The sequence below is a fragment of the Pteronotus mesoamericanus genome, unplaced genomic scaffold (genome assembly GCF_021234165.1).
Source record: "Pteronotus mesoamericanus isolate MK-2021 breed Mesoamerican mustached bat unplaced genomic scaffold, CSHL_Meso_final scaffold_167, whole genome shotgun sequence".
In the NCBI taxonomy this organism is placed as follows: Eukaryota; Metazoa; Chordata; class Mammalia; order Chiroptera; family Mormoopidae; genus Pteronotus; species Pteronotus mesoamericanus.
The window spans coordinates 3,879,325-3,901,628 of record NW_026555308.1 but is presented as its reverse complement, the minus strand read 5'-3'; the positions used below and the strand labels follow the sequence as shown (position 1 = coordinate 3,901,628).

General features: G+C 47.5%; 1 protein-coding gene across 1 annotated transcript in view; it reads right to left on the bottom strand.

Moving 5' to 3' along the window:
* Positions 1-4,504: 4,504 nt before the first annotated feature.
* Positions 4,505-22,304, bottom strand: part of SEC14L5 (SEC14 like lipid binding 5) — a 45,518-nt gene continuing 27,718 nt past the window's right edge. Inside the window, exons 9-16 of the mRNA XM_054589553.1 lie at positions 20,826-20,914; positions 20,662-20,732; positions 19,004-19,175; positions 15,884-16,018; positions 14,787-14,921; positions 14,190-14,417; positions 13,003-13,163; positions 4,505-5,406 (exon numbers count right to left, since the gene is read on the bottom strand). Of these exons, the coding sequence (XP_054445528.1) occupies positions 5,298-5,406; positions 13,003-13,163; positions 14,190-14,417; positions 14,787-14,921; positions 15,884-16,018; positions 19,004-19,175; positions 20,662-20,732; positions 20,826-20,914 (1,100 nt within the window). The 3' untranslated portion in view covers positions 4,505-5,297. The remainder of the gene's footprint in view (positions 5,407-13,002; positions 13,164-14,189; positions 14,418-14,786; positions 14,922-15,883; positions 16,019-19,003; positions 19,176-20,661; positions 20,733-20,825; positions 20,915-22,304) is intronic.

The window sequence follows — 22,304 nt, the reverse complement described above, 5'->3', positions numbered from 1 at the left end:
GCTCTGTGAGCTGGGCCGTTATCATGGTGGCATATGTCTCAGGTGTTGGCATTCTCTATAAAACTTTAGCATCAGGAAAGACCCTAGAGAAGAGTTCCAATTCCGGAGCCAATGGGTGGGCAATGGAAACAGAATTCAAGTACGATGCCACAGCTCTCAACAGGTTCTCAAAGGGGTCCATCTCCGAAAAGTTATGGTTCCAGGAAACTCTTAATTCAGAGGTTTCAAATCATGCTTTCTGGGGGCCCACAGTCCTCAGGAGTGCTTTGTGTTGGGGGAGGCACTGAAGGGAGGGGAGGGAGAGAGGGCTGGGGAGGGGAGAAGTTTGAAATCCACAGTCACCTCTGACATCCCTGAGGGCTACCCAGCACCTTTCCTTCCAGCTCTTTCCAGCTCCTTCCAGGCCCTGCCCAAACTCCCACACCAGCGCCCTGAGACTCTCCTCCACAGAGGCCCCAGAGGTCTGCCTTGGACGCAAGCCCTGGCCTTGGAGGAAGAATTGTCCCAGAGGCAGTTTCTGAGCCACAGGGAGCCCTGGCATGTTCTGTTCTCTCCAGACCCAAATCCCAGGAGGCTCTGGGGAGGTGATTCTGTGGAGACAGACGTCAGCAGTGACCGGATAATCTGCACCAGGGAGCTGCGTCTTTATCAACGTCTGGCACACCCATGAGTCAGCTGACTGTTCCTTTGAGAGTCCTCACACACAGTCCCAGAGAAATCCACGGAAAGGTCACAGGGAACGAGTGAATGCACTCTACTGGGGCCGGCAAAGGCCACTTCCTCTCCCTCAGATGTGCTGGGCAGGGCTGAGTAACAGAAGCTGCTGTAAACAGGTGGCCCTAATGCTGTCATGCAAAGGAACCCCACCTTCTCTGCTCCCCAAGTGATAGTCCTTGGCCTCCTGCTTCAAAACAATGGAACCCCTCCTGACCTCAGGACTGTGGCCATCCTCAGATGCAATGCTGGGACTTGGGTAAAACCCCAGGGGAAGGGCAGAAGGGCCCTTACCTTCACCTGCACCCCGGCAGGTAGAATCCAGGAACCTAACCCCAAAATTCCAAGTCAGCAGCGGTGAGTGGGCTCCAGGGATCTGCATTTAAGACCATGAATAAACTGCACATGTATCTGTTTATATGCTATATTCATATGCAGTGGGTTGAACAGTGTGTCCCCCCAAATCCACGTCGACCCAGAACCTACTAATGTGGCCTTACTTGGAAGTAGGATCTTTGCACATATAATTAGTTAAGGACCTCAAGATGAAATCATACTGGATTAAGGGGGCCTTACGTTCCATGACTGGTGTCCTAACAGGAAGTGCAGACACAAGGGGGAGGGTCACGGGAAGGTAGAGGCAGAGGTAGGAGTGATGTGACCATCAGCCCAGGAACAACAGGAGCCACCAGAAGCTGGACGAGGCTGGCAGGATCCTCTCCTGGAGCCTGCTGACACTTTGATTTCAGACTTTTGGCCTCCAGAACAGGAAGAGAATCAATTTCTGTTGTTTTTAAGCCACCTAGTTTGTGGTAATTCATTATGGCATCCCCAGGAGACTAATACAGCTGTGCTTTATATATTAAAAATGTGCCCCTCTCCCCCAAAAAGTAATTTGCAACCCCTGAGCGTGATATAACCCCTGTTCAGAAGGCTCTAGAGTCTTAGAAACAGCAGCTGGGTAATTCTTGAAGGAGCCAAGAGAAACCTGCAGGGTTTTAGGAAGTAGACAGTAGTAGTATGTACAAATCTAAAACATTTAATGCTTCTGGTTGGAGCAAATGATCAGGGCAACAAGAAACCCCACACTTTATTGGCTGAAACAGACTATGTGGAAAAGGATTACACTATTCTCATTGAACAATTCATGTTACAGGGGAAGAAATCCCAGGGAGCACAGGGTAGGAAAAAAGTCCCACACTCCCCTTATTTCCACCTGTGGAGAGAACAGGCACTAGCTGGTTGAGGGAGGCACCACTCCAGCTGGTGCTGTTCCAGGCGAGTGGGTTCGCCCAGAAAACACAAGCAGTTTCTGAAAGGGAAAGCCAGAGGGAAATAATATCTTGACACCCACTTTTCTCGGATGCACCCAGCACTGAGCCTTCTGTCCCACGAAAAACAGCGACAGGCATCCTCAGGAAGGAGTCTGCAGTCTTTGGACAAGGAGCATTAAGTAACCAGAATAGCCAGACTTTTCTATGAACTGCGTGCTGGGTCGTGGACTTCACAGCCCACTCTTTTACATTTCATCCCACTATGACCCAATGAAAGAGGTAGGCACTGCTGTCCCCATTTCAAAGATGAAGGAACTGAGGCACAAAGAGGTTACACAGCTAGGTTTGAACCCCACCCTGTCTAAATGTTAAGACCCAGGCTCCTAAACCCAGGGCCTGGGCAGGTCCTGCTGTGAGTGAGTTGTTTCTGTCCTGGTCACAGCAGGTTAATGAACAAGCTAGAGAAAAAAGCCAAGCCAAGGAGCTTCCAGCCCTGGGGTCCAGGGAAACTTAGAAGCCAAGAGCTTAGCAGCCCTTCCTTGGATTTTTAATTCCAAGCCTCTCCAAGGTAAAAAGATGGCATATTGATTGGTATGTTCCAGTATGCGCCCTAGAGACCTTCAGCACAGGAGAACTATGGTAGACACCACCACGGCCACCTGTTGCTTCTCTGGCCCAGCTCCCCTTGTCCTTGGTGACTGGTCCTCCCCCATCCCACTGTCACTTCTGGAGGGAGTGTCCATCACAGAGCCTCCACCCGTTTGGCCAGTAGATCCACAGGAGTGAGCATGCAACTCACGCAGGGCCAGTCCAAGCTCTCTGTGGGATTTAAAATAGAAAAAGTGCCTCTCTCAGCCTTAGCAATGGTGAGCCTTGTGGTTATAGGCTAGAGGATGCTGGCAGCCACTTCCGATCAGATAGAGGAGAGGGTGAGCCCAGTGTGCAAAGAGAGGCAGAGCCAAGGGGCCTGGGCGAAGCTGAGAGGGAAGGAGGGGCTCAGAAGGGAGGAACTGACTGGGCCGAGGCCCCTTGTTCCTCCAGTAAAAGCTGGAGTGCTGATGGCAGACCCTTGTCTCTGTAATCGGCAGATCCAGGTTCCAGTTATCAGAGGTTCCCTCCTTCACTGAGTGCTAGTCTTAGACAATAAGTGTGTAGGGAGTGCTAGGGCAGGTTACCCCAAAAGGCTTCCAGAATAGCACATAGTTTTTAGAAGCAAGCTAGAAATTCATCTAAAGATAGTTGACAGTATCGCAAATTGTTCTCAATGATAAATGGCTGGTCACATAGGAGAAATTCCTTTTGAGAATGTCTCCAGTCTCCCTCTCTCTCTCTCTCCCTCACATGTGCACACACACACCTTGATGCAGGGTGCAGTTTTGGATTTTGTTCCTATACCTGAGAAACAAATGGAAACCTACAGAGGTGGATGAGGCGCCCTCCATGGAGGAGGAAGTATGTCTCCTTCCCTCGGCTCCACATGAGGGGTTGAGGTTGCTATGGAAGTAAGCTTGCTCTTTTTGTCCATCATGCCAAGTCTACAGGGAAGCAACGATCCCTAGGGTTGTAAATCCATTTATTGGGCAAGGCCCAGTGACTCTGGATGTTGGCCAGAGACCACCTCCAACTGTAAGCAAGGTTACAAGGTAACAACATCGCTGATCCTCTAGGCCGCAGACTGGAGGCCAGGCTACCTGCCAAGCCATTTCAGGGAGGTCTGTCCCACGCAGACAATGCAAGTGAGTGACGTGGGCTAGGGGTGAGTCTATAGAGGGGGTGGGAACTGGCATGGCCCCACCCAGGGTATAACAACTGTGTGTGTTGCTTTTATGTGACAATAGTGGCCTATTTTGCCAATACTCCCAAATGCCTAAGGGAAGCCAGCAATCCTGATTTCTGGGTGAAATGCCCCAATTTTTAAATCACTCTATAGGCAAAAAAAAAAACCCACTAAAGGCAGGCCAGATCAGGCAGCAGGCTGCCACTTGGTAACCTCTGACCTGTTGCCTCTTTTGGAGACCCAGGAAAGGGAAAGAGAAATGTCCTCAGGCCCCAAGGATACACATGAATCTCCCACGCAGGAACTCCGGGAGTTTGTCAACATTGGAGCTGCTTCCAGGGCTCACAGGTGACCCAGTGCAGACACTCCAAAGTCACAGCCTCCATTCCACAGGGGAGTCCTGATGACAGGTTGAGACCCTGGATCCAACCATATGCAAAGCAAGCCCTCCTGGACGCTTTTTATGTGGGTCTCTATAACTTAGAATTTAAAAAGCACCTGGGAGTGTGCTTTGTCTACTTCAATTTAAGTTGAAGAGGCACCCAGGACAGAAAGGGAGCCCCTGAGGAGTATGAAAACAGCTAGAGCCACTTCATCCCTGTCTGAAGCTTAGCAGAAACCCTGTGCCTTCCCACCCTCTTCAACTTAGGGATGGTCAGGCTCAGGCCTTCCCAGCCAAGCTCTAGGAAAATGGACTTCAAGTCCAGGGTGGGCTACTTCCCACAGAAAGCAAAGTCTGTAACTCATATAACTGCTCACCATAGCCTCCTTGGGACAGAAAGCAAAGCTATGGACTCAGATGCTATGACAAACATTTGTTACTTCTGCCTGCATAGTATTCTTTCCCAATTATTCTTGGGGGACCCCAATATTCCTAGAGGCCCCTTGTGCTTTTTGGGCCATGTTGTCAGCTCCAGGGACAACCATGTGGTCCATGCTGGACAATCACTGCACTACCCTCCCACACAGTAATTAGTCCAGATTGGACATAAGACCCTGCTGGCCAATCAGTGTTCTCCATTTCCCAGGCAACTGTGATCTGTTCAGGGACGAGCACAGGACTCAGGCAGGCTGATTAGATTGATTTCTGGGAGGTTAGAAGAACTTTGGGAAAAGGAAGTTCTCTTCTGGAGCTGAGCTGGGAGGAAAGAGGGAAGGAACCTTGTGGCAGTAGGAAAGGCACCTGAGAAGGAGGCCATCCCAGGGAAAGCAGAGGCAGAAGTAAAGGAAGGGGCTGAGCCTCATGACATCCCTGAACCCCCAGACCAGGCAGATCTGAAGGTGGTCTACCCACTCCTTCGCTTTTTGTTACACAAAGTCCAAAGGAGGTGGTTCTGACTTAGAGGCTCCCACCACACACAGGCCATGAGCTGAATCATTTCTGTCAGCTCCAGACATCCCAACTTTGGCAGCATCCAGACCAGGGCTGCAGTGGCCATGGTCCCTGGTCATGCAGCATGCTGGCTTCTGGCTGTAGACGCTGGCTGTAGGACGTGGTAAGCGAGTGGGCTTCCCCGCCGGGCCCGGTCTGGCTATCTGGAGACCACGGAGCTGCTGTGGGACTGGCCAGAGAAGGAGGAGGTAGCGGCACTGAGCTGGGAGAAATGGCTGGTGCAGGATTCCAAGCTGGACATGGAGCCCCTGGGGAGGAAAGCGATAGCATAAATATTACCTTCTGGTGGAGACACAGCCCTGGGGCTCACACGCATGGTGGAAAAGCTGGTGACCTTGCAAATGAGGCCCCAGGGCTCTTTCTACCAGGCTGGTAAACACCCCAGGCTCAAAGGGAAAAGGCAGAGGGAAAAGAAAGCAAGGCCAAGATGAGAAATGAAGCTCCACCCATTTCCCTGCACCCCATATCCCCAGGCAGAGCCCAACCTGCCGCAAACTGTGCAGGGGCTTCCCTGAACGCGGGACCTGGCATGGCCCACAGGGTGCCCCACAGCCTAGAGCGCCGCCAGCCCCATCTCCAGCCTCGCCCCCCATCTCCTTTCAGTTCCTCCAGCACGCACCTCCCCCCATCTTGAGCATTTTCATTTCTGTGCCCCCCCGCCAGAAGCCTTTCTCTCCTGCCCACTCTATCTAGTTAATTCCCATCACAAATTTCAGGGTAGAACCGTCCAGACATTTCTGTGGTGACGGACACCTATCTGCTCCGTCCATCACAGCAGCCACATGGGGCTACTGGGCACTCCAAATGTGGCTATTGAGACTGAGGAACTGAGTTTTGAATTTATGAAATTCAAATAGCTAAGTTTAAAGTGCTTTCTGTGGCTAGAAGCTGTTGGGTTGGACAGTGCAGCTTTAGGGCCTGGCTCCAGCGCGGTCCAGGGAACGGCACTGCACCACCGTTTTCTGCAGCTTGTTAGGGCACACATTCTTGGGCTGCACTTTGACAAGTCCCACATATGATTTGTGGGCACACCACCTAGATCTCAACTCCAGTGTCACTTTCCAGACACCGCCCACAACCCCTCCCCACCCTGTGCCAGGCCCCTTGCTCCGTGCTATGACAGAACCCTGTGTAAGGAGCCCTAGCATCTTTTGGCTGTGGGACCTTGAATAAGGACACCAGGCTGGAATACCTTCATGGTGTGCGTCGCTCCTCATAATTACACACAGGTATGATTATGTGGTCTCCTGCTCCATGACAGCAGACCTTGTCTGTCTCGTCCCCCACCCCTCAGGGCCCAGCCCAGCACCTGCCCACTGAGGTTGCCCAGGAAACAGCCCTTGAACTGGTTCTCTCATGAGGATAATGAGGGGCAGGGCATCTAGGTTCCCCCACACTGACCAGACAGGCTGGTGAGCAGTGTCCAGCCCACTCCTCCACCCACACCTACCCTTCTAGAGGCAGCAGCCCCTAGATACCTGTGTCTACAAGTCAGAGTTGCTCTGGCCAAAGCAGGCAACCTCCCAAAGAGGGAATCACCAGCCCTCTGCCACACCACGGAGACTCTATTTAGAGGAAAGAGGCTGGCCCAGTATTTCTCACACTAGGCTGCTCGTGGCCCTAGGATCCTTGGAGCAATGCCTGGTGCATCCAGGTGCAACACCTTCTTGGAGCCTCAATTTAACTCCCACGATAAGGAATGTAAACATTATTTTTAGTTTGATGTACTCCCATTAGTTTCTTTTTGCTTTTGTTTTTCTTGATGGAGGGGACGTATCCAAAAAGATACTGTTAAGACCAATGTCAGAGTTTACTACCTACATTTTCTTCTAGTTTTATGATCTCAGATCTTACATTTAAGTTTTTAATTCATTTTGAGTGGGTTTTGTGGGGGGGGGGGTTTGTTTATAGTGTAAGAGAGCATTCCCATTTCACTTTTTTGCATGTGTCTGTCCAGTTTCCCAATATCACTCATTGAAGGGACTGTCATTTCTTCATTGTATGTTCTTACCTCCTTTGTCATAGATCACTTGACTGTATAAGCAAGGGTTAATGTCTATATTCTGTTCCATTGTTCTATGTGTCTATTTTTGTGCCAGTACCATACTGTTTTGATTATTATAGCCTTTAGTATAGTTTGAAATCAGGGAGAATGATACCTCCAACTTTGTTCCTCTTTCTCAAGATTGCTTTGGCTATTTGGGGGTCTTTTGTGGTTCCATATAAATTTCAGGATTATTCAAGTTATGAGAAGAATGCCTTTGGTATTTTGATGGGGTTTGCCTTGAATATGAATAAAGATTGCTTTAGTTAATATGGATATTTTAACAATATTATACCCAATCCATGAGCATGATATACCCTTTCATTTATTTGTGTATTCTTCAGTTTTTTTCAGTGTCTTATGGTTTTCAGAGTACAGGTCTTTCACCTCCTTGGTTAAATTTAGTCCTAGGTATTTTATGCTCTTTGATGCAATTGTAAATGGTGTTATTTTCTTCATTTCTTCTTCTGATTATTCATTATCATGTATAGAAATACATAGATTTTTGTGTGTTAAATTTGTATCCTGCAACTTTACTGAATTCATTTATTATTTCTAATAGGTTTTTTGTCTGTGTGAAATCGTTATGGTATTTTATATATAGTATCATGTCATCTGCAAATAGTGACAGTTTTACTTTTTAATTCTTTTAAATTTTTAATTTACTTTAATAAGATGCCTTTTATTTCTCTATCTTGTCTTCATATGGCTAGGACTTACAATACTATATTGAATAAAAGTGGTGAGAGTGGGGCATCCTTGTCTTGTTTATGAGCTTAGAGGAAAGGCTTTCTGCTTTTCACCATTTAATATGACATAGGCTGTGGGTTTGTCATATATAGCCTTTATTATGTTGGGGTCTATCCCCTCTATATTCACTTTGTTGAGAGTTTATATCATAAATAGAGGTTGAATTTTCACAAATACTTTTTCTGCATCTATTGAAGTGATCATTATGATTTTTATTCTCAGTTTTATTGATGTGTTGTATCAAGTTGCTTGGTTTGTGGATATTGAACCATCCTTGCATCCCTGGAATAAATCCTACTTGATCACAGTATATGATCCTTTTAATGTATTGTTGAATTTGGTTTGCTAATATTTTGTTAAGAGTTTTTGCATCTATGTTCACCAGAAATATCATCTTATAATTTTCTTTTTGGTGGTGTCTTTGTCTGATTTTGGTATCAAGGTAATGCTGGCCTTCCTCTCCAATTTTTTGAAAGAGTTTGAGAAGGATAGGTATTGCCTCTTTAAATGTTTGATAGAATTCACCTGTGAAGCCATCTGGTCTTGGACTTCTGTTTTTGGGGAGTGTTTTTCATTACTGCTTAAATTTTGTTGCTAGTAATTGGTCTACTCAGATTTTCTGTTTATCCCTGGTTCAGTCTTGGAAGGTTGTATGTTTCTAGAAATTTATCCATTTATTCTAAGTTGTCCAATTTGTTGTCATATAATTGTTCATAATATTCTTAAATGAGCCTTTGTATTTCTGTGGGGTTGGATGTAACTTTTATGGTTTTATTTATTTGGGCTCTCCTTTTTTCTTGATGAATCTGGCTAAAGTTTTTTTAAATTTCATATATCTTTTCAAAGACCCAGCTCTTTCATTGATCTTTTCCATTATTTTTTTTATTTTTGTTTCTATTTGGTTTATTTCTACTCTGATCTTTATTATTTCCTTCCTTCTACTTAACTTTAAATTTTATTTGTCCTTTTTCTAGTTCCCTTAGGTGTAAAGTTAGGCAGTTTACCTGGGATTTTTCTTGTTTCTTGAGGTAGGTCTGTATAGCTACAAATTTCCCTGTTAGAACTATTTGTGATGCATCCCATAGGTTATGGAAAGTTGTGTTTTCACTCTCTTTTGTGTCCAGATATTGTTTTTATTTCCTGTTTGATTTCCTCCTTGACCCATTGATTGTTTAGTAGCATGTTGTTTAGTTCCCACATGTTTCTGTTTTTTCCAGTTTTCTTCTTGTAGTTAATTTCTAGTTGCATACTATTGTGGTCAGAAAAGATGCTTGATATGATTTTAATCTTTAACTTATTGAGACTTATTTTATGGCCTAATATGTGATCAGTCTTGGTGACTGTTCCATTTGCACTTGAAAACCATGTTTATTCTGCAGTGTTTGTATGAAATGTTCTATGATTATTGATTAAGTCACTCTAGTCTGATGTTTATGGCAATTGTTTCCTTATTGATTTTCTGTCTGAATGATCTATTGATGTAAAAGGGGTATTAAAGTTCCCGACTATTACTGTATCACTGTCAATTTCTCCCTTTATGTCTGTTAATATTTGCCTTATATATTTAGGTGCTCCTATGTTGGGTGGGTAAATTTATTATTATGGTTATAGCGTCTTCTTCGATTGACCCCTTTATCATTATGTAATGCCCATCTTTGTCTACTTTTAGTCTTCATTTTTAAGTCTATTTTGTCTGATATGAGCACTGCTACCCCAGCTTTCTTTTAATATCTTTTTGCATGGAATATCTTTTTTCTATCCCTTCACTTTCAGCCTATATAAGTGTTTTGATCTGAAGTTGGCCTCTTGTTAAGCAACATATAGATGAGTCTTGTTTTTTTAACCCATTCTGCCACCCTTTGCCTTTGGATTAGAGCATTTACATTTAAAGTAATTGTTGATAGCTATGTTTTTATTGCCATTTTGTTCATTGTTTTTTGGTGGTTTTTGTAGTTCCTCTCTATTCCTTTCTTCTTCTCTTGACCTCTTTCTTTTTGGTTGGCTGGGGTTTTTTAGTGTTTTGTTTGGGTTCCTTTCTCTTTATTTTTTTGTGTATTTTTAATAGATTTTTGGTATGTGGTTACTGTAAGGTAGATATATATATATATATATATATATATATCTACCATCTATATCCACTCCATCTATATCACTCTAAAAATACTGCATTTTTACTCCCCACTCTACACTTTGTTTTTGACGTGATATTAGAGATCTTTTTGTTTTGTATATGACAAGTATTCCCATCTATTGTAATTAGAGTTAATTTTGCTACTTTTGTCTTTTCGTCCTCATACTAACTTTTTAAGTGGCTGATTTGCTTTGTTTATTATATATCTGCCATTACCTGTGAGATTTTTTTCTTTCATGTATTTTTTATTTCTGGTTATGGCCTTTTATTTTCTGCTTAAAGAAGATACTTTAACATTTCTTGTAAAGCTGGTTTAGTGGCGATGAACTCCTTTAGTTTTTGCCTAGGAAACTATGCCTTCTTGAATACTGAGTTATCACCTTGCCAGGTGGAGTATTCTAGGTGGTAGGTTCCTTTATTTCAGCACCTTAAATATATCCTGCCACTTCCTTTTGGCCTTCAAAGTTTCTGCTGAGAAATTGGCTCATAGCCTTATGGGGTTTTCCTTGTATATGAATAGTTGTTTACCTCTTGCTGCCTTCAAGATTGTTTCTTATCTTTACCTTTTGCCCTTTTAATTACAATATGTCTTTGGTGAGGGCCTTCTTAGGTTCATCTTGTTCGGAACTCTCTGTGCTTCCTGGACCTAGATATCTGTTTCCTTCCCCAGATCAGGAAAGTTTTCTGTCGTTATTTCTTCAAATAAAATATCTGCCCCTTCCTTTCCCTCTCTCTCTATTTTACTTCTGGGATTTCCTACATGGTGAATTTTAATGTTTTTGATGTTGTCCCAGAGGTCCTTTTAATCATCTTTGTCTCTGTTATTCTTTTCCTTTTTGCCATTCTGATTGGGTTATTTCCACTCTTCTATCTTCATTAAATCATTTTTCTGTATTATCTAATACAGAAAAATCTGCTATTATCTGCTGATTATCTGTATTATCTGCTGTTGATTTATTCCAATGGATTTTAAATGTCAGTTATTGTATTCTTCAGCTCTGATTGGTTCTTCATTTTATTTCCTATCTCTTTGTTAAACTTCTCTCTGAGTTCCTCTATTTTACTGTCAAGTTTGGTGAGCATCCTTATGACCATTTCCTTGACTTATCAGGCAAATTATTTATCTCTGCTTCATTAGGGTTTTTCCCTTGTTCCTTCATTTGTAACATGTTCCTCTGTCTTCTCATTTTGTTTGAGTTTTTGTGCTTGTTCCTATGAATTAGATGAGGTAGCTATCTCTCCCAATCTTGAAAAAGTGGTCTTGGATATAAATGACCTCTATGTGGTCTGTGTGCTGGGTGGGTTTGGCAGGCCAGTTGGAGTCAAGGCAGGTGCATGCAGGGCCTGTGGTGCTGGCTGGGAGGAGCAGGCCAGGCAGGATGGCCTGTTGTGTGCATGTGTGTATGGTGGCTCCCTTTGGTCTGACTGCCTGCAGCTGGAATAGGGTCCAAGTGGGGAAACCCTGTGCATGTGCCACTCTTCCCTTTTGGTCCCACCAGGCAAGCTCCGGATGGGATGATGACCTGCTGTTCTGGTTCATGGCAGCAGTAAGGCCCAGGCTGGGCAGCTTAGTGCATATGCACCAAAGTACCCTGTGGGAACTACTACAATGTGCTCCAGATGGGTGCCCAGTGTGCACATGTGTGCATGGTGGAACCCTGTTGATCCAGTTGTCTGCGGTCGGAGAGGGGTCTGGGCTGGGTAGCCCACTGCATGTACATCACAGCATCATGCTGGTCCTGCATGAGCTGCTCCAGGTGACGTGGCCAGTGTGTGTGTGGCAGTGCCATGTTGATCCAGTTGTGCATATGTGCCATAGCACCCAGTTGTTCCTACTGGAGGGAGCTCCAGAGCACAGTGGCTGGAAATGCACTCCAGCGCCCTTGCTTTGCAGGTAGGCTAAAACACCTGGGGCAGAGCTCTGACCTGTGCTAGCCTGCACTATCTAGGTAAAGGGGAATGTAAACAATGGCACTCACCAGCATCTCCAAACTGACCAAGTTCCCTCAGATCCCAGAGAGCTGTCATGATTCCCCAACAGGGTCACTCTCCCTCTCTTTTGTTGTATGGAAGCTGTTCAATCTGCACTCAGTTGTCTCTCAGGAGGAATTGCTTTAAATATAGGTGATTTTCCAGGGTGTTCATGGGAGGTGGCAAGTACAGTGTCCTCCTACACAATCATCTTGGACCAGCCTCTAAAGCATTATTTTTAGACAGATACTAACAGATACTTTATGAAGCAGAATACAAAATCATATTCATTTTTAAAAGATAAAATGCAAGGCTTTAAAGGAGCCGCCTGCTCCATCACCTCACCCTCTGCTTTATTTCTGCTATTGAGTGTTTACTGAATATTCAGGTGAAAGGCAGGCTTCCTCCAACCATTTCACCCTCATGACAACCTACAGCACTGGGCCTCCAGTGGTCCCCATTTAACAGAGAGAAAGCCTGAGGCTCAGAGAGGTACAGTGACTCCCGTCAGGTCACACAGCAACCAGGAAGTGCTGGAGGTCTTAACTATTATATGTCCCTGTCTCTCTGAAAGCATCACTTGGGAAGGGTTGTCTGTGAGGCACTGTTCTAGACTGTTGTGGAACAGTCCAAACCCTGTTTTTTGGAATTCTACATGTGAAGGGAAATCCAAATAGCAGGACCTCAGACTCCCCCCAACAATCAATCTAGTAGGTTGGGCTTCTGTCCACGGTTTCATTTTAGGGGAAGGTTCTGCAGCTGAGGCAGAGTTTGAACATAGTGTTCAATTTCTCACATTAAGGTGCCAAACCACTGGAAAGTTTTAACAATTCCAGTTCGGAGAAGTTCCGAAGCAAGCAGGGGAAGTAAATGCAGTGCCCCCAGCACGTCCTGGAGGGGAGTTTGGGCGCTCTTTCTGTCCAGGCCCCCTCTCCCAGGCCCTCCTACCTGAAGTCCTCAGATGCCAGCACCTCATAGTAGTAGAGGAGTTTGCACCTGGGACCGGGGCTGTGCAGGGCGGTCAGGACGTCCTCCACCACATTGCCAGGGGGGGCATGCATTTGCCACCGGAGCAGGTAGATGCCAGGCCACCGCGTCACATGGGAGCCCTGAAATAGTAACCATGCCTCAGGCTCTGGTCCTCCTGGGGACAGAGCCCCCTTCTAAACCAGCCCACCAGTGAGTCCCTCCTCTAAGAGCCTCCCAAAGCCGTCATTGCTGCTCCCCCTTCACTGTTACCCCCTTATCCCTGGCAGCTGAGAGTCCCCCTTTGAATTTGGGGGAGGGGATCAAGGCCTGAGGGGTGTGGCTGCAGGACAGCAGAGGTATGGTTTGGTTAACCTCCTAGATTTGGTTGGGCTTTTACTCTGTTGAGCAAGCTTTGCTCACTGAGGAGTTCTGGAGAGGGATTTGGGGCCAGGCTGGGGGGAGCTCACAGGTGGTTAGAGTTTTTTGAGAACCGGGAAAGAACAAGAAAGGGGACTGTTGGCTCTTGTAAGAGGAGCAACTTCAGAGAAGGGCTGGTATATTCAGTGGGACCCCAGGGGCTGCTGGTGCGCTAGACTCCCCCATGGAACCTTCAGTAAGATCTGCCATGCTCATCAGTGCTTGTATGCATGAGTATGTGCATGTGCATGTATGTGAGCATGTGTGTGTGTGAGTGCATGTATGTGCATGTGAGTGTGTGTTTGGGGGCCTGTGATGTTCGACCCACAAGCACTGGTATCATGGAGGATGTGAGGTCAGCAGGGGTGGCTCGTGTTCTGTGCCACATCTGCATGCTTTTCACAGACCTACAGTTTTTGTGCTGTGCTCGTTCTGGAACTTGACTGTGCATCAGAGATCACCAGGAGAGTGTGAGGGGTGCAGATCCCAGGCCCCGCACCCAGAGGTTCTGAGTCACCCTACCTGGAAACCTGCCTCTTTAACTAGAGTCCCAGGGGATTCTGGGGCTGGGGTCCTGAGTTCCAGGTCCTAGACTTGCTAGGATCTGTCTTTCTCCCCAACCACCCAACAGGGTCTCTGAGGCGGAGGACCAGGTCCTGTTTGTCTGATGCTGTGCTCCCAGAACCTTGGCACACAGTGAACACTCAATCCTGCATGATGAATGAATAAATGAACGAAGGAATTTGAACCTGGATGCTCTCTCCTTCCCGGCAGATGAGGGGGGCCTCCACGCAGCTGTAATCTGTACCCAGGGCCCAGCCTTTGTCCATCAGCTGCCCGCTGGCCCTGGCTGCAGGTTCGCAGGGGCCCAGCTTGGGTGCCTGCTTGGCGTAGTATAGGCTGAACACCACGTCCCCTCGTAAGATGTCGAAATCCCAGGTGATAACTGACTCCCCCTCCAGAATCTCCACCACAACCTGCGTGGGGACAGGCAAGGTCTGAGAATAGAAACATCTGCAAGGTCCCACCCTTCCTTGGGGCTGACCCACAGCCACTGACGGACAGACAAGAGGATACAAGAGGCTGGCAGGGCCATTCTTTCGGGCTCTGCGCATCCAGCGCTCCCCACGGGTCCAGGAGGGATAGACTGGGGCTGAAACAGCCTCCTAGCTTAGATTCTTGCCCACATCTATCCTGCCCACACTCCTCTTCACAGGTTTCTCCTGAGAGCCTACCCTCAGCAAATCACCAGCACGAGAATCCTCATTTCAGGCTCTGCTCTGGGGGACCCTGACCTATAATGACACCCCAACCCAGTGGGCCCTCCCAGGCCAGGACCCCAGCACCTCATGGGGGACCCCGCGGAGCACACTGGCTGACTGGTAGGTCTCTCTCCACTGGTGCAGCTGATCTGCATGCTCCTGTTCCTCTTCCGTCAGATAGAGGGTCTTCGGGACCAGCCCTCCTTCAGGGACGTTACACTGGGCGACAAAGGCACAGGTGGCAGGTCAGGGCCCGGCACAGAAGGGTGCTCAGTGACCCCCGAAACCACACTTATAACAGCAATCTCTTAGTGAGCTCAGCACTGGGCTTCCTTGACCCCATTTAACCCCCAGAACCACAATGCAGTAGGAACTAGTACCCTTCCCATTTCAGAGAGCAGGAAAGCAGAGGCTCAAAGAGGTAAGGCAGCAGACATCACACAGCAGGAAGTGGCTGAGCCAGGGCAAACCCACGTTACCAGGCTCCCAGGTGCACGTTCCTTACCACTATGCTGGTCTTGCCAGCCCATTTGCTAAATATGTCATGCATACATATCAGAACAAGTAGACAAAACAAGCAAGCTTCGCAAAAATTCCTAGGAAATCTGTTTTGTTTTGGTTTTTAACCCCAGAATCATGCAAACATGCTTTTTGGTATTTCTATTAGAGAAGGGCTAGGGGCCTGCCTTCCCACAGCCACAAGTGACAAGACAGCTGTGACCAGGGTCACCCCTGACTATCATCTCACCCCCCGGGGGGCAACAAAAAGGGGCTAGGGTCACCCCTCCTGGAAGCAGTTGCCCATCATTCCATGCCCTGTGGTTGTGAGTTAGGGATAAATCCCTTTGGGTACACTGGCTCTGGGGTCCAAGCCTCTGCGACATTTGAGTCACATTCTCCTGCAGCAGAAGATGCAAAAGATAAACTCTGGCTGTATCCAAGCAACCGAGATTTGGAGGGGGAATACCGGATGGGTAAGGATTTGGCTGGTTTGGCCTCTGGACTTTTGGAAACTGCCTCCCTCATTATGTATGAAAGAACCAAGATAAGGCCAGCCTCCTTCAGAGAGGAGTCACCTGTCTTTGGGCAGCTTCTAAAACAGGCCCTGCCCCTGCAGTCCCCAGGTGCTCCGAGGCCACACCCTGCCCCCTCCTCGAGGCCAGGGTCCCCAGCAGCCTCACCACGCACTCTCCCCCGAGGAAGTCGGGGATCACTTCCTTATCCAGGTAGTCGACGAGGCCTCCGGGGCCCTGGTAATTGCTGCCACTGTAGATGAGGAACTTCTGCCTAGTGTTCTCGTTGATGAAGGGGCTGATCTGCAGTAAGGAGATGAGGCAAGGTGGAAGGTTGTTTTTTTATTGAGGTGTAATTCACATACCAGAGAATTAACCATATTAAAGGGAACAAGGCTGTGGATTTTAGTTCATTCACTATGTTGTGCAACTGTCACCTCTGTCTAATTCTAAGACATTTTCATCCCCCCAAAAATGAAACCCCACACCCATTAGCAGTCACTCCTCCTCCCCTCTCCCCCCAGCCCCTGAAAACACCAATCTACTTTCTGTCTCTATGGTTTTGCCTATTCTGGACATCTGGTATAAGTGGATATGATAGGAGGCCTTTTATGTCTGGCTTCTTTTATTTAGCGTGTTTTCAGGGTACATCCATGTGTAGCATTGTCAGTGCTTCCTTTTTATGGCTGAATACTGTTTGGCTGCGTGAATGACCATGTTTTATTTATCCCAGATGGAATTTCAAGCTCCAAGCTGCATATCCATCAGGTTTTCCACAACACCCTCAATTTTGGTGTGGTATCTGACTCAATAAATACGTGGGGAAGGAGGGAGGAAGGGAAGGAAGGAAGGAAGGAAACAAGAAAGGACTAAGGCACTGAATATGGCAGAACACAAGCCAGATCTGCAAGGAACAATGTTACAGGCAAAAGACCGGTTGGGACTGGGATCCCACCTGGGTGGTCACTCTCCTTCAGCCCCCACCCTGGGAGGCGGTCCCCGGCTCCATCTGGTGTGGCCAGCGGAGGCAGGCAGCAGTAGGAGATGGGAGGTCGGTACTTCTCCCACCCCGCCCCACCTCAGTGTCCCTGGAAGCCACAGCTCCCACTGGCAGCCTCCGCCCTCACCCCTGGTTCCGCCTGCACAGGCTCTGGTAACAAGACTATCCTCTCCTCTCGTCCCTCCAGCCCTGGGGGTGGTCAGGGCTTACCCTAGTCCCCAGGGGCCTCTCCATCCTGCCCACACCTTTGCAAGCTGTTCTTTCCTGTCAGCCCACCCCTCCACTTGCAGGTGAATCCACCTTCCAGCCAGGACCCCAGCTGACCGCCTTCCACTCCACCCAATGTACATCCTCTTAGGAAATCTCCACACAGCAAACGGAATGTAATTTTTACAAAGATCAGAATGGTTCAGGATGAAAAGCTTTAAGTAGCAGGTCCTGCCTGTCCCTCCCACGGCTCCTGCTCCCCAGCTCGGTTTTGACTTACAGAATCCAGATAACTTTCTGCCCCAGAAATCTGCTCACAGTCTCCTGCTGTCAACCCTCTAGGTCAGCCTACTGCCCCAGGACAAGGTCCCATCATCACCGCAGCCTGGACTCAGCAGGCACTGGTTCCTGAGCATCTCTCTTCCCGGCCGCCTCAGGGCAGCCGGCCTTTTTGCCCCTTTTTCCTTCAGCCCGTGGGACTGGTTTTTCAGTTCCTCCAAAGCCCAGTCCTGCCTCTGGACCTTTGCCCGTGCTGTGCAGACTGCCTGCTGCACCCTTCGCTCTGCCCTTCCCTGCATAACTCCTGCCCCTTCCTCAGGCCTCACCCCCAAGTTCACTTCTCAACAGGACCTTCCTCAGTTCCCCAAACTAAATTGTCTGCCTGCATCAACCCTTGCCTGGCTTGCTTGGTCTCTCCCAGAACCCTGAATGTCCTCATGCCCCTGTCGCAGGAAACCATGAAGCTCTTACTTGTGTGAGGTTATCTGGCTCATCTCTCCCTACCCCATGACATTAGGGGGGCACGGAAACAGTGGCTGGCTTGTGCACTCTGAATCCCCAGGGCCTGGAAAAGTGCCTGGCACATAGTAGGTGCTTAATAAACCATTGAGTCCATTTAACTTTCAACTCTTGAATCTCTATCCTGATCCAGCCTCTACTTACAGCTGTACTTCTCAGGCTTTTGTGAACACTAGACACACGCGCGCACACATCCTGGCACATCCTGGCACGAGGTAAGATGCTGACTGAGTCTGTAGGATTGAGCAAGGCCTGACATTGCACTAGCCTGCGGACCAGCAGCAAGGCCTCAGGGCAGTAGTTTTCAACTGCAGGAGACGATCTGTCAGTGGCTGTGAATTCAATGTAGTACATTATGACTAGCCTAATGGTGCGTGTGTGTGTGTACACACACACATAAGAGGTTGCAACATAAAGTGTATTTCGTACTGTGGGTCAGGAGCAAAATGTTTTAATATATATATTTTTCTAATCCTCACCCAAGGATATGTTTATTGATTTTAAAGATTTTTATTTATTTATTTTTAGAGAAAAGGAGGGAGAAAGAGAGGGAGAGACACATCAATGTGCGAGAGATATATCCATAGGCTGCCTTTCGCACGCCCCCAGCTGGGGACCTGGCCCACAACCCAGGCATGTACCCTGACCAGGAATCAAACCAGCGACCTTTTGGTTCACAGGCTGGTGCTCAATCCACTGAGCCACACCAGCCAGGCGCAAAATGTTTTAATATCCCTATAGCACAGAATCCCAGCACTCCTCAGAACCAGCTCACAGGAATCCCGGGAAGCTTGCACAATTCTGAGTGTGACTCTAGTGTCCACAAAGCGGGACAAAGGATACATAAAATGTGCTCTATCCATATAGTGGAATATTATTCAGACCAAAAAAATGAAGTGCTGAGATATGCTACAGTGTGGAAATCATTATGCTAAGTGAGAGAAACCAGAGGCAAAAAATGTCAACATGTTTGAGTCCATTTATATGAAATACCTATAATGCATAAATCCATAGAGACACAAAGTAGGTTCATGGTTGCCAAGAGCTGGGGGGGCAGAGGGAAGGGGGTTACTGCTAATGGGTTTCCTTTTGGGGTGATGAAAATATTGTAGAATTGGGTAGTGGATATAGTTACACAACTCTGTGAATATACTAAAAATCACTGAATTGTGCGCTTTAAAGGGGTGAACTTTATGGTGTATGAGTTAGACAAAATGACACAGGACAAGCAGGCAGGGCAGCTCACAGAGGGGGCCCCCTCCCATTCAGGCTCTCGCTCTTACCAGCGTCCAGAGCACAGGGAAGACGCGAGGGGCGCGCACGATGAGCAGCCTGCCCAGGGTCTCCGGGTAGTTGTCCTCGACCACCTCAATTATCCGCAGAAGGGCCTTCACCCCCGGCCGCCACAGGTGCCGCATGTTGAGCCCTTCCAGGTCCACCAGGCAGGTCCAGGAGCTGCAGCAGACATGAGCCCTCTTACTCCACCTTGCTCTGCCACCTCTCAGGGCCCCCAATACCCTCTGCGAGGACCCAGGGGCTGACAGACAGGGATGGACAGAGAGGCTCAGTGAGACAGAGCTGGGAACAGAAGGGGCAGGGGCCACAGGACACTCCTGGATCCTGCCACCATGGGAGGCCACGTGGCAAAGAGGCTCAGAGTGTAGACCCCGAGGCTGAGCGCTGGGATTCAAGTGTCACCCTCACACTGGGCAACGTCCGCCTCATCAGGACAGTGACAGTGACAGTGACAGTCCCCAGCTCAAGCACCTGTTGCTAGGATTAAATGAGACGGTATATGTATAGGTCTCTGCAAGGGCAGGCACATAGTACTCACTCAGTAAGAACTAGTTATTACTACTGATTGTTGAAAAGATGCTGATAATGAGATAGAGCATAAATGCTTAGAGCTGAGTTCAAATCCCAGCTTTGCCACCTGCTGTGTGGTCTTGACCAAGTTACTTAACCTCTCTGTGCCTCCATTTTATTAGTACGAATTCATCAGGAAATGACCATTTTACTACTGTGCTAGTCTCTGGGAGCTCTCCATCCCAGCTTCATTCCCTTTCCCCTGCCATACCACTGTAAGGAGCCCCCTTGTGACACCCTGTCATCTGAGCCATCTGGGATGAATTCTGCTTCTGGCCAGGACCCTGATTGATGGATTCCCCGCCCCAGTATAGGTCCCCTCAGGAAAGCACCAAAGAGCAAAGGAACATAACTTTCACAAAGATTGGGATAATTTGGGATAAAAGCTTCAGTAGCAGGTCCTTCCTGTTCCTCCTTCCTAGGGCAGTGATAAGGATGACATCAATCAGGGTGCTCGGAAGAGGACCTGCTACATCGTAAGCTCTGTGTATGTTTGCACTGTCTCTGAACAGTTATTGATTTTGACCAATTTTTGATAAAAGGGTATCTTTTTCGATAAAGACACCCTAGAACTAGTGATGCTATTCCCACTTTACAGAAGGGGAAAGGTTCAGTGCCTTTGGGGGCAATCTCATGGTGAGTACAGGTGTGAGAAACTGAGTTCAGGCATAGAAGGTGGGGAAGGCAGAGAGGAACAGCGGGTTACTGGAGGTGCCGGGAAAGCTGCAAGTCTGCATGCCTGGGAGACAGAATGAAGGTGGCACTCGGGGTGGGAACGGGGTCCCAAAAAGCAAAGGCCAGGAGTTGTATGGCATGGCAGATAAAGTCCTTGAGCCTGAGCCAGACAGGAACAGGCTCAAATCCCAGCTCTGCCACTTACCAGCTTAGCAATCTTGGAAGAGTATCACTACTCTGAGCCTCAGTTTCCCCCTCCACAAAGAACAGGGACGACACAGTCCCTGCCTCAGAGGCTCATTGTGAGAAGTAAGTGAGGATATTTCTGTGAAGTGCCATGTTTTGTGAACCTTGGCTGTTTTCACTACTCAGGGGAATTTGTCTCTCGTGGGGTTCTTGCCTGATGGGGCGGCCAAACTGTTTGGTGTTCCCTTCGCACCTCTTCTGTCCTTCCTCATTGACGGAAAGAATCTGGAAGGTAGAAAATGTTCTGGCCAAGATTCATGTGGCTGCTCCACCGCAGGCAGCCCCCAGGGGCTCCAGGAAGTGGGAACCCTGACTTACATGCTGCAGCAGTGCCTCTTCCCCCACGGCCTTCATCAAGCCTTTGGTGTCCATGTGGCCCAGGCGCAGGATGTACAGGGGGCGGCCATCTTTGCAGAAAGAGAGGACGTTGTTCAAGGAATGTGGGTGAGAGGGCAGGTCAAAGCCATGATGAGAACTTTCCCTCCTTAGAGATGAAGGGGCCAGGTTGTGGCTCACCGCAGCCCAGTCCATCCACTATTTAATAATATCCTGCCTGCTCCTTAGAGGGGCTGATATTACTTATGGTGAAAGAAACAATGCAAGTGTTAAAACACACCGGTTTACACCACAAAGGAAACTGGGTGAGGGGCATACGGGAACTCTCTGTATGATCTTTCAACTATTTCGAAAACCCAAAACTGTTCTAACATTAGAAGTTTAGTTTAAAAGCGTTTTTAAAAAAGAAGATATGAGCCATGTAATGAAGGAGCATGGAGAGAACAGATAAAAGCTGGCTCTTAGCTTTCTGTCAGCCAAAGCAAAAGAGGAAAAATAAGGAATTATGTACAGTCAATTCTTGTTATTCATGTTAGTTGTTCTATAAAGTCACCTTGAACGCTGAATTAATAAATACAGAACCACTGCTTCTAAGAAAAACACAGGATTAGGTTCCTGCAAGCCTCTAGTCATAACATTTTTGTCAACTGATCAATACGTAGCTTTGTTTTCTGTGTTTCTATTTAAGGACACCTTATTCAGTATATATTGTTGAATCAGTAACAGTAAACTCATATCCAGTAGCACTATAATACATGTCTGAATGAATCTGATCTTACACGTACATTTTCTCTGTAAGGTACATCACGGACTTCTTGCTCTTAGAAACATGAGACAGCACTTCCACACTATGCTTGGGGCCATTGTAAACAGCAAAATCACCAACCCAAAGTACAAAAATGCAAAATATGTGGCACTAAGTAGACAGCAGAAAGGACACTTGTTTATAGTATGAGAGCTGAAACAGGAAGGCAGAAAGACGTCCAGTGCCTCAGCTGGAGACGCGCAGGTCGGGCAACTCAGATTTTTTTGCCGCTCTGCACATGTCTGCGAATGACCACAAAACCTTCCTGTGTATTGATTTGGAGGCTATAAATAAATTTTAGTGAGTAGGCAAATTCACAACTGTGCAATACATGAATAATGAGGATTGACTGTGTATGAAAAGAAAGTGTCCCAGCCAGTTCTTCAGGAGACTTGAGCATTTACTCCAATGACCCTTAAACAACATGGGTTTGAACAGCGCGGGTCCATTTATAAGTGGAATTTTTTCAATCAACATACCGTTATCCCTCAATATCCCTGGGTTTAATATCCATGGATTCAACCAACAGCAGATCAATGGTTCGCTGTTGGGAATCCATGGATGCAGAGGGCCAACTGTGTGCAAGGGACATGGGCATCTGCCGAGTTTAGTATCCTCAAGGGTTCCTGGAACCAAGCTCCTGTGGATACCAAAGG